Source organism: Camelina sativa, chromosome 5 (genome assembly GCF_000633955.1).
Source record: "Camelina sativa cultivar DH55 chromosome 5, Cs, whole genome shotgun sequence".
Lineage (NCBI taxonomy): Eukaryota > Viridiplantae > Streptophyta > Magnoliopsida > Brassicales > Brassicaceae > Camelina > Camelina sativa.
This window is the reverse complement of record NC_025689.1, coordinates 8,470,938-8,483,678: the sequence shown is the minus strand read 5'-3', so window position 1 is coordinate 8,483,678 and position 12,741 is coordinate 8,470,938. Positions and strand designations below refer to the sequence as shown.

Here is a 12,741-nt window from a genome sequence, read left to right as displayed (position 1 = left end):
TTTTACGTTGACAATTAATTCCGAACATAATAATACATTACACACTTTTTTTTTTTGTTTTTTTGTAATTTAGCAAAATAAAAATAAAAAAAGAACGGTTGCCGTTCGTCATTGTTTAAAGTAGTTTGTGTTAGTGATTGCTGTTTCTTTCTGTATAATTGCGAAAACAGTAACACATTTTAGAAGTGTACAAACTATTTTCTTAAATTGGGAAAAGAAAGACTGATAGACTTTGTCGTTTGTATGCCTTTTTATGGAATTTGATATTGAAATGTCAATGATAATATATATGATTGATCCAAACTAAAAACCAGTGAAGAGATCAGATCAAGAGAAAGACCGATTCATTTGTATTTTTGCTATCAGAAGTACTATTTATGTGACACTTTCCACTATTTGTTTTAAAGCTCTCGAACAACATTTTTTTTTGTTTGTCCACTTCAGTTATCCATTATACAAATAAATGATTCGCTTTGATGATATTATGAATAGAACGACATCCCTATATGAAAAGTTAATTTAATGAATTTTACTAAGTGTCAGCTCTATATTAATCCAGTCATTCTAAGGCACTTAGCTTACACATGACTTATATAATCTACCACTAACTTAACCCGTAAGAGAAATATGTTGATTTTATCCTCACTTAATTAAAAACAAAAAAGACGTATGACAAACCATATCTTCTCCTTTAGTTAGGATTTAAGAACTGAATTCATATTCCTCTCAACCTTCATACGAAAAATTTGAGATGGTATAAACATATTGGGAGATCTTTCCCTAGATTTCCAGCTGATGAAATCGTAGGATCAATGCTATAGTGAAGAAAATAAGTCTATGACTTTGATATTATTTCTCCTTAAGATTCATGGTTACAATACTGTTCATAATTATACTTGGAAGATTAGGTTTAACATGTCACATCTACCTCTAAACCTTTGAACCTATTGGTCAACATAATTTCTTGATTGGAACAGCTGTGATTGCTTTTTAGACATTGTTTGACAGCTTCCTAGACTCTTCTTCTCTTTGTCTTGTTTTGCAGGTGGGCTTGAGACTTTATTACTGGATTCCAATTCCTTAATGGGCTTTAGCTTCTGCTCAACGGACTTGGGCTTTCAAACCATCTTTGACCCATTGTCTTTTGGTTTTTTCTTGTTGCTATCGACACCAAAAGAGAATTCTAGGGTTTATTCGATTCCCTTTTGTCCTTCTCTGAGTTGACCGAGTGATGAACCTCAGATCGTCTATTAGCCCCCCCCTCCCCCGCAAACTTGGCGTAGGTGACACAATGACGCCGAGTTTGGATCGAAGATGAGCAAAAGGCCTTGGGGGTAACGATTTAGTGAAGATGTTTGCGATTTGGAAGTGATTGGGGATGTGAGTAATGACAATGTTGCCAAGAGCGACCTATTCACGAACGTAGTGATAGTGAGTCAGGAACTGCTTGGTACGCTTGTGAAAGGCGGGATTGGCGGAGAGATACACCGCTGAAAGATTGTCGCAGTAGAGATCTAGAGTCCGATGCAGAGGAATCCCAAGCTCCTTCATGATCTTACAAACCATGTAATTTTGGATGCAGCTTCTGACATAGCTCGATATTCTACTTCTGTAGAACTTTTGGAGACAGTGTTTTGTTTTTGAGATTGCCATGAAATGATGTTACTGCCCAAGAATGTGCAAAAACCACCTGTAGATTGACTTGTAGTTTTGCAGCCTCCATAATCACTGTCACTGTAGACTTGTAGTCTGAAATCAGTATTCTTGTTGAAAGAGATGCCCATCGTGACTGTCCCTTTAATGTATCTAAGAATTCGTTTCAGGAGATGGAAGTCGGAGACTGTCGGTTCATGCATCCTCTGGCAAATGAAGTTGATGGCAAACTGGATGTCTGGTCGAGTTAGAGTGAGATATTGGAGCTTGCCTGCCAAGCTTCAAAAGTAAGTAGGATTTTCAAAGAGTGGTTGCGGATGTTTGATCTAACCGAGTGTTTGTAGCAAAGAGGTTGGCATTGGGGCACATTCTGACATTCCTGCAATTGTAAGTAAATCCTTTGCATACTTCTGTTGCGAGAGGAACAAACCACCAGGATGAAATTGAGCTTGGATTCCCAGAAAATAGCTAAGTTACCCCAAATCTTTCATCCTAAAGCGTTTGCTTAGCTCACTGAGTAATGTTTCTAACGCTTGTGAGTTGTTTCCAGTTATGGCCATATCATCGACATAGAGAAGCAGGAAGATGATGTCCTTTTCTTTGAAGTAATAAAACAATGAGGGATCAGACTTGCTGCAGAAGAAGCCAAACTCCAAAAGAAAGGTACTAAACTTATCAAACCATGCTCTCGGTGCTTGTTTTAGACCGAAGAGTGCCTTGTGTAGATGACATACGTAATCTAGTTTTGCAGGATCAACAAAGCCAGCCGGTTGGGTCATATAGACTGATTCTGTCAAATCACCATGCAAGAATGCATTCTTCACATCCATTTGCTTGATCTCCCAGCCCATAACAGTTACCGCATGAAGAACAGATCTTACTGTTGCTGTTCTCACAACCGGACTATATGTTTCAAGGTAATCTATACCTTCTTCCTGATCATAGCCTTTTGCTACTATTCTTGCTTTCAATTTGTCTAGAGTGTCATCTGCATTAAGTTTTGTCCTGAATACCCACTTACTGCCAAATACATGCATGCCAGGTGTTCGAGGGACAAGAGTCCAAGTGCCTGCCTCTTCATAGTTACCATATTCTTCACCCATAGCACAATTCCATCCTGGATGTTTGAGAGCAGCACTAACCGTCTTCGGTTCAAGATGAGAAACTTTGGAGGTAAACAGTACATACCTTGGATTAGGTTTACTTATACCTGCTTTTGCTCTTCTGACCATCTTATGACCTGGTGTAGATATAATTGTAGGTACAGGAGGAGAGTCTTCAACCGGTGCAATGTTTTGAGCTGATTCCTGAGAAGCAGTGTCGGAGACACTATCACCAGCCAAGGTATCTATCGGTATAGAAGGAGATGCATCATCAGAATCATCCTCAGAGTGTGAAGATGAAGGAGAGCTGTTGCCTATAGGAACAGGATCGAAGCCTGCCATACACCCAGAACTCTCCTTATCAACCACAAGAGGTGAAACTGAAGGCACCAACGGAGGAAAGTCCTTTTCATTATAGGTAAACTGATCAGACTATGAATGAGGAAATGTACCATTAACCGAGTTTGACTCAGTTGAAGATTGTTCTTGAGTTCCTGTAGGTTTCTGATTGGTGAAGCTTTTGTGCCAGGCTCGTAGGAGTGGTGTACACAGAGTCTGCTCAGATGGGGAAACAGTGTGGAACGGGAATTCTTGTTCTGCGAACAGGACATGTCGACTGATGTAAACAAGCCCAATGGAGACAAGTAAGCACTTGTAACCTTTATATTTTTCATTGTATCCAAGAAAAACACACTTCAAAGATCTCATATTAAACTTTTTATGAGCATAGTCTCGAAGTGTAGGATAACATGCACAACCAAACACCCGTAGTGATGTATAATCTGGTTTTTGACCATGCAGAACTTCATAGGGACTACGATGATCAGTCAGGGTGGAGGTTGGCAGCAAGTTGATCAGGAAGTTTGCTGTGAAGAAAGCTTCAACCCAGTATCGATAAGGTACTCTACTCTTGCACATCATTGCTAGGCCTAGTTCGATCAAATGTATGTGTTTTCGTTCTGCTAGACCATTTTGCTGTGGTGTATGGGGACATGAGATTAATTGTTGGATCTCGTGTTGTTGAAGATGACTCAAAAACTTAGTAAATATAATTTCTCCACCACCATCACATTGAAAACTGCCAATTTTATTCTGAAACTGATTTTCTACTAAAGCTTGAAACACATTGAATACTGAAAAGAAGTCTGACTTTAAACTATGAAAATAACATAATACTGAAATCCTTGCACTGAGTTTATTGGTGCAGGTCCCCATAAGTCACAGTGGATGCATTGGAGAGGCCTTGAAGTAGTCGTGCTGGAAAGAGTGAAAGGTAATCTAGTGCTTTTCCCAAACTGACATGCTTCAAAGATGCCATTGGAACTTTTATTGATAACTACTGCTTTTGTTGCGGACAGATTCTGAAGGACTTGTTGACTTGGATGCCCCAACCTCATGTGCCACACATCTTCAGAAGCTGAGTGTTGCCGAGAGGAGTAAAGAGCCTGAACCAGAGTATCTTTCAGAATGTAGAGACCTTTGTTACTGTTGTTTCCTATAGCCAGCAGCTTCTTTGTTGCCTTATCAAGGATTTCAACATGATCATCATCAAAATTAACAGAGCATGGATTATCCCTGGTAAGTTTCGAGACAGACAACAAATATTTTACAATATTAGGACAAACTAAGACATCCTTGAGATTAAGTTTACCTGAGCTTGCTGGCAGACTGGTTGATCCAGTATGAGTGATGGGTAGAAAGTCTCCATTACCAACCATGACAGTATCTGACCCGACGTATGGACTTGATTGTTGCAGGTTATGGTGAAAGTTGGTGATGTGAGCAGTGGAACCGGAGTCATGCACCCATTCATTGCAGGAGTGGTTTGTAACATCATTGATTCTCATGGCAGTTAAGGCAAGTGGGAGCTCTTCTTGACGATAGCTGTTATTGTACCGATGCCAGCAGGACAAAGCAGGATGACCCGGTTTTCCACAAATCTGACAAATGACTCTGGTGTCTGTGTTCGTGGAGCTACCAGAAGCTGATCCTTGAGTGATTTGCTGATGAAAGCCTCTGCCTTTTGTTGAGTAGTAACCTCCACGTCCTTTAGAACCACCAAAGCGACCATTTCCTCTTCCTCGACCAGAGTAGTTTGTAAAGAACGCCAAGTGAGGTGAGACATCAACCAAGGTACTGTAACTAGATAGCCTATCCGCATACGTAGTCAACCGAGAAGCCACATCATCGAAGGTAGGAGGTGGATGAAGATCAATCATTCCTTCAACCGACACTTTCACAGGTTCGTATTCTCTACCTAACCCTCTTAATGCAGCAAAAATTTTCATCTTTTCGGAGACAGGACTGCTAATGGAAGACAGTTGTTCACACACATTCTAAATATCTCTAAGATAATCACCCATAGGTCTCTCTAGTTTCTCCGCAGATTGTAGCCTACTTTGTAGCTCAAAGAGACGAGAGGTTGATACCTTGTTGAAGTGATTTGTGAGTGCTAACCACAGATCATGGGCTGTTTTGGTGCCTGAGACTTCAGCCAGGATATCTTCAGACAACGAACCGAGAAGCCAAGCAAGCACAATCTGATCAGCCCTGAACCACTCTCCATAGTCTGGGTTTGGAACAGTGGTAGACTTGCTTGTTGAAAGGGCCACTGTAATCACCTCAGGCGGAGCAGGGAGAGAACCATTGATGAAACCAAGTAAGTTTTGCCCAGAAAGAAAGGATTCGAACTGAGCTTTCCAAGAGATATAATTTTCTGTGTTAGTTTGAGAGTAACACAGTTTGTGATGTTTAATGCAGGAAAATAGTAGAGATCCATGGACGGATTAACCATGGATCTACTGAGCTCTGATACCATGATGAAATCGTAGGATCAATGCTATAGTGAAGAAGATAAGTCCATGACCTTGATATTATTTCTCCTTAAGGTTCATGGTTATATTGTTCATATTTATACTTGGAGGATTAGGTTTAACATGTCACATCTACCTCAAAGCTTTGAACCTATTGGTCAACATAATTTCTTGATTGGAACAGCTGTGATTGCTTTTTAGACATTGCTTGACAGCTTCCTTATCTAGACTCTTCTTCTCTTTGTCTTGTTTTGCAGGTGGGCTTGAGACTTTATTACTGGATTCCCATTCCTTAATGGACTTTAGCTTCTGCTCAACGGACTTGGGCTTCCAAACCATCTTTGGCCCATTGTCTTTTGGTTTTGTCTTGTTGTTGTCGACACCAAAAGATAATTCTAGAGTTTTATTCGATTCCCCATTATCCTTCTCTGAGTTAACCGAGTGATGAACCTCAGATCGTCTATTACCAGCCACTTCCACCATTTTTAAAAGTTAAACCACAATATACCCACAACAAATTAAGAATCAGTCACTTTTATCTTTAAACTATTATCCTAAGTGGTATTAGATTGTGCCCATGTGGATAAATAAAATTCCCTTAACTTATCAGCTGATTCCATCATTTTAAAAGTTACCACATACTAGATCCATAAAAACAACAACTTAGCAATCATCACTTTCTAGTTTCTAGATCAAAATGGTCATCAAGTTGCAGATCAAAAAGATAAATGACGAAGCATATCATTAAGTCTTTGGCAGCTGTCTTATCTCTTAACAAACATATAATGTTATAATAAGATTTGGAAGATTTGTCTCATAGTTTGTTTTGTACTTTTTTTACTTTAGTTTAGGAGATATGTTTCAAATATTGTTTAGTGTTTGGCACGATAGATTCAATTCGATGGAAAGAACCAGTCCAATGACAATGGTCTATTATACGTTTTTGGGTGTCTTTGCTATCTCAATTATACGTATATAGCAGCTTTGTCCATTTAGTTCTTGGATGCACTTAGCCTTTGGTAGCTTCTTAAGATTATTAACCGTTTTGGAAACACACCTTTCTATTCATAGTGTTAGTGTCTAGCCAGTAATTGTATCATGATTATTTCATAAACCCTACAAAATTTACTATTTAACCGGACAAGACCATCACTAATTTTGCAAACCGGTGTGATCCTGCAGACTCATCCGGTTCTGAACCAGACCGAATTAGAAGCTTTTGATTTTTGATTTTGATTTTTTCACGTAAGGCCTAGAACTTGAAGGATGGAGGAGCTCCCCCAAGTTCCATACTTCAGTGCCAGAGCCATTCCATGTATTCAGCAGACTTAGGCAGACTCTTCCTGACTCTTACAGGTTAGGATTTAGTCGCATCCCACCTGAATGATAATGTACCATCTGTATTCATAGAGGGAGAAAAAAATTAACAATGTCATTTTTTTTAGTCCACATAACACTTTTAAACAACCAACAATTGCATTTTCGATCACATGATAGTGCTATGAATCTGGAATTGACAAGAAACAGAAGTCTGCTTGGTCCCCAAGAAACACAAAAAAGCGAGAGTGGGCAATAGAGAAGTTAAAGCAGTGAAAAAACTCACTGGTGGCTCATGTGGATATTGAGGTGGAAGCATAATGTCGAAAAAGAAAAGTCCATCGTGGTATGGTGTTCCAGGGGCACCAACTAGGGCTGCCCGCAAAAGGTCCATCCTTTCTTCATACACACGCACGTATATTGTGTCTGCTCATCACAAAAATTGTAATTCAGTGATTTTATAACCGAACACAATACCAGAACATGCAATAACTGTAAGCAATGATTTCGCCAAGGTGAAAAAAAAAACGCTGCATGGCTAGGGCCTAGGGAATCAACAGAGAATCAATAATTAGGAAGAAAAGAACTAACCGAGAAGAATTGCCTCCAAATTGCTCCATTCTTGCTGGACATTCTTCACCCAACTCTTTGTGACCTAGAAAAGATGAAAATATAAAAAGTGTCATGATCAAAATATAAAACTCTAGAGGAGTTGAGTCCAGTGTCTTGGTAATTTCTTTTCCTTCAGTAGGTAAGTTGATCATCATGGCCATATCCACTTCGCCTGAACTTGATTCAGAGATTTCATATGATTCTGTTACTTCTTGAACAGGGACCTCAGAGTCACTTTGATCTTCAGAATCATTGCAACGTGAATGCGAAGTGGAACTCTGAGAATCGAACAGGCTTGATGCAAAGTTTGTGATAAATCCAATGGCAGCTTTTGGAAGGAAATATGAACTACATTCCGGAATGTTCTTGTTGTGGCCTTCACCAACACTGTATAGCTTCACCACATGTATCATATAAGTCACCAAGGATATCTACATTTTCTCTTCACCACACATACCATAAAATGTAATCCACATGGATATCGTTGGGTGGATGAGCTATCATGGATGATTGACATGACTATTTTTTTTTAAAAACTATGGATACCAGATATATGTTAAGATTTAAAAGTAGAAGCTGTTTTCAGTCATATTAGATTATTGATTGATAAAATAAAATACTAATTTAGGTAGAATTAGAAATTATTAATTTGGCTATGAATATTAATTCAATTATATTTGATTTAGATTGGACTCATAACTTTTTTTGTTTTATGAAAAAAAAAGAATTGAAAAATACAAACAAGTCAATCTACAATTTACATTTAAAATAATATAATTAAAGTGAGACAAAAAAAAAATATTAAAAGAAAGAAATGAGAAGGAAGGAGAAAAGTAGGGTAAAATAAGATAAAAATATATATATGGTCATTTTATACAGTAAAATTATACCAGTAGGACAAATTAGGTGTAAGTGTTATTATTATTTATTTTTTTGGCTTAATATCAACTTTTCATTCACCAAATCAAAGTTACAACCAAATGAAAGGCACAATACATTCACCTCTATAGACTTGGACCAAAACAAATGCAATGGTTGATCAAGTACAACCCTGGAACACTAGGTGGATCCAACGCTACCCAATCGAGAACCATTGCATTTTTTAACCACAATGAGATAGATAACACTCCACGACTCGGAGTGAAATCATCTCTTAAACCACCTAAATTGACCCAATGACACGATAACAAATACTAACACAGAGGAGGCCTAAGCTACTACTGAAAACAGCTCAAAAACCAGCTATGAGATCCTCATGGTGAAGAACTTGTCTCAATAGCTTCAACACCCAGAGACGCAATAGCAGAGAAGCTTGGTCTCTCTGGCTTTCCTTGTTCCGGTCTTAAACCTAAAACGGACACTACATCCGACTGACCCGACCAAGAGTCATGAAGCTATAATAACCGGCGAAATAGATTGTTCTCCGAAGTAACTATACAAAACCAGAATGCTAATCATCAAAATTAGAAATTGAAGCACATATTAGCATATCATCACCTCACAGGCATTCACCACCTTGGCCGGACTGAAAAAAAAAAACAAAACGCCACCACCCCTTGCTGCAGGACACCGCCATGGCTGATATGAAAGGTAAGAAGAACCTAAACCCCACCACTGAAGCTCGTCGAAGAAAGCTTCAGCCCTCACTGCTCTCCGAAGCCCACAAACCACCGTTCTCGCCACAAACCGCCAGTGACAAAACCGAAAACGGAATCGCCACAGATCCACCAGACATGGCCAAGAATCGACTCTATTCTCCAACGTCTGCATCAGAACCTTCACTGGCGATCTCCACCCAACGGATCTTTGCTTCACCCACCGAGGAATCACCGGATCCACCACCTTCGAGATGCACCCAACCGACGGCAACAACAGAGCAAGAGGCGGGAGACTGAAAAGGAACTACACAGATAAGAAAAACTACTCGGGACGGAGCCCTCTTTGGCGCCGGAAAGGCAACCAGAGAGGCAGATCGAAGTTGACGGCTGCTCTCTCTTGCGGCGATTTTAGGGTTTTCGCTCTCTATCCACTCAAATATCGCTTTTTGACATTTTGTTGAAATTTTAGGTGTAAGTGTTATTATTTTGTAGAAAAATAGGTGTAGATGTAATATTCTCTTATAAAAATAGACACTTTTTCATAGATAAAAACAAACGGTAACATGTCATGTGCTTTTTAAGCTACAGAATTAGTAACTGGAAGCTGGGACAATTGCGTCTCCTGAGTCTCCTGAGCTTTAGTCTTCTCCTCGGATTTAATCTGTCCATAGAAGTAAGAGACGGATCCCCAGAGGGAGAGAGCCAAAGCGACACCTTTCCCCGCCTGAAACTTCTCCTGGAAGCAAATGACAGCCAAGACCACCGTCACCGGAAGCAGAGCACTAACCATAATTCCAGAGACCAGAGACGATGCACAAAAGATCAACCCAATAGCCCCCACAAAAAACGCTTGCCAGATCACGGCCGTGAACACAACCACCACATAGTACAAAGACTCTCCAAGCTTAAAGTCTCTTGCCTCTCTTGCTATCACCTGCCAATTTAAAACATTTTTCCTTTTAGGTAACCAATAAATTCAAAGATACCAATTCTTGATTAGAAAAAGCATAAAAATGCAAGCTTTCCTCCTAAACAAAATTCAAACATCAATTCAAACATCAATTTAGGGTTTCATAAACAATTCAGAGGTACCCTCTTGGTTTAAAAGGCTTAAAAGTCAAAACTTCGCAAGGATCTTCTTTTTTTATCAAGAGCATATTGTACCTTGAAATCGCCAGCAACTAGCATCCCCACGAAGCAAAAACATGTGGCAACAAAGCACAAGACCATCTGGAACTCGAGCACGAGAGTGTACGTGACTCGTTGACGAGATTTCTTGTAACTAAGCTCAACAAGGGGCAATATAAACGCGTAGAGAAGAGCTGCACCAACGGTCATGAGGAACGCAACAACGTACTCCTTGTGTGTGTCGTTCGCAAGCTTGTCGCTATCAGAGTTAATGGCAAGGACTACGGCACCAACAGTGAGCAAAACGATGGCGTTTATAGTGAAAGGTGTGAACTTTTGCTTCACCATAAAAAACGCAAACAGAGCAGTGAAACCTAGCTGCGCGGAGATGATCAGAGACGCAGTTGAAACAGGGATATAAGCTAATCCATAGGAGTAGAGGTAATTGTCAAAGCCCATGAGCAGACCAACGACGACGGAGGCTATGAAGAGAGGAGGTTTCATGAGGAAAAGTGAAGTCTTTTCTTGTTCTTCAAGGCGACGACGGCGGAGGAAGGAGAAGAGAAGAGGGAAGATGATGAGAGGACAACCTACAGTTTGGAGAAAGCTAGAGAACCAGATCCTTGCGCCACCGTTGTGGAAGTAGAGACGCATCATTAGAGGACCTCCACAGTTTCCAATCGCTAGGAATATACAGTTTATGATTACACGAACGTTGTTCATCTTCATCACCATTTTCTTCTTCTGCCTCAGCCGGTTTGTTTAGAATTGGTGTCGCATCAAAGAAAGAGTTGTGCACTTCAGGTGGAAACATATTGTAAAGCTTATATATACACTAGTGGGAGGACCAGAGTTGGCCATTTTCTTCCTAATTGTTAATGTAATTTATATTAGTTTTAGATTTTACCACCATAAGTAAGTGTCTATATGGGTCACTCAGTATCCAACCTCGGCCGGTAACCTTTACTTGTATAACCTTTGAAAAGACTACTGTATATCCATAGCTTTCAGATGGGATAACAAAATTGTAACACATGCGAGTTTGAGTCAGGTAGGTATCAATTTTTTTTCTTATAAACAAGTATCAACTAATAGCAAAATAGTTAAATCTACAAAATATAACTCTAAAGTTCTAATTAAATCCCACATAGAATGGCGTATGTATATTCTTTTCTTTTCGTCCACCACCATAGTGGTGACCTTTTTTCTACACTTTTTTTTGTATCTTGATAAATACACCTTTCTCAATCATTGTAGAAATTTAATTCATCCCGAATATATTACATTACACACTTTTTGATAATAGTTTGTAATCTACCAATTTTTTTTTTTTTTAAAAGAAGAAAGAACGGTTGTCGTTTGTAAGTTTAAAGTAGTGTGTGTGAGCAATTGCTGTTTCTTTCTGTATACAAATTATTTTCTTAAATTGGAAACAAAAAAGACTGATAGACTTTGTCGTCTATATGCTTTTTATGGAATTTGATATTGAAAAGTCAATGATAATATAATTGATCCAAACAAAAAAAATTAATTAATGAAGAGATCAGATCAAGAGAAAGACCGATTCATTTGAATTATCTGTCAAACTATATATATTTTCTATTTTTTTTATATTTAAGAGCTATGTGACACTTTCCACTATTTGTTATATTTAGTTCATAACATATTTTCATTAAAATTTAAATAAATGAAATCTCTGAATAACATTTTTTTGTTAAGTCCACTTCAGTATCCATTATATAAATCAATGATTTGCTATGATGTTATATTATGAAGAGAACGACATCCCTATATGAATAGTTAGTTTAGTGAAATATCCTAGGTACATCAGCTCTATATTCATTCTTAAATTAGGGTCAGATTATAAATGACTTGGATAATAACCACTAACTTAAGAGAAATTTTGATTTTATCCTCACTTTATTTAGTTTTAATGACATTTCTTCTCCTTTAGTTTGGATTTAGGAACTGTATTCATACTCCTCTTATAGTTTTCGAAGTAATCAGTTTTTTTTTTTTTTTAATTTACATCAACAGTTTTTAAAATTATTCATCAGATTCCTTAAATCATCCAAATGGCATAAACATATATACAGTACTGGGAGATCTTTCCCTAACTTTTCAGCTACTTCCACCATTTTTAAAAGTTATACCACAATATATACCCATAGAACAACAAATTAACAATCGTCATCAAGTTGCAGAAGATAAATGACAAAGTGTCATTTTAAAGTCTTTGGCAGCTGTTTTATCTCTTCACAAACATATTGTTATAGTAATAATATTTTGGAAGATTGGTCTTTATATAGTTTGTTTGTACTTCTTTTACTTAAGTTTTACGATATATGTTTTCAAATACTACTAGATTTTAACCCGTGGTATACTATGGATCTATAATTTTTGTTATATTGCTTGTCAAATTGTGGTTGTTTTTGTAAATAAAGGAAAAACTAAAATTTTCAGCCGCTTAAAAAATAATTAAAATTTTCAGCCGTTCAAACGTCTAAAATATTAATA

General features: G+C 38.2%; 1 protein-coding gene and 1 long non-coding RNA gene across 2 annotated transcripts; both read right to left on the bottom strand.

Moving 5' to 3' along the window:
- Positions 6,594-7,893, bottom strand: LOC104786186. Its single transcript, XR_767459.2, has 3 exons — positions 7,478-7,893; positions 7,173-7,312; positions 6,594-6,967 (listed from the first exon to the last, which is right to left on the bottom strand). It is a non-coding gene; the product is annotated as an uncharacterized LOC104786186 (long non-coding RNA).
- LOC104786185 (purine permease 2-like) lies at positions 9,613-11,022 on the bottom strand. Its single transcript, XM_010511537.2, has 2 exons — positions 10,261-11,022; positions 9,613-10,030 (listed from the first exon to the last, which is right to left on the bottom strand). Exons 1-2 carry the CDS (start codon positions 10,957-10,959, stop codon positions 9,674-9,676), a joined length of 1,056 nt encoding a protein of 351 aa, XP_010509839.1. The 5' UTR covers positions 10,960-11,022; the 3' UTR covers positions 9,613-9,673.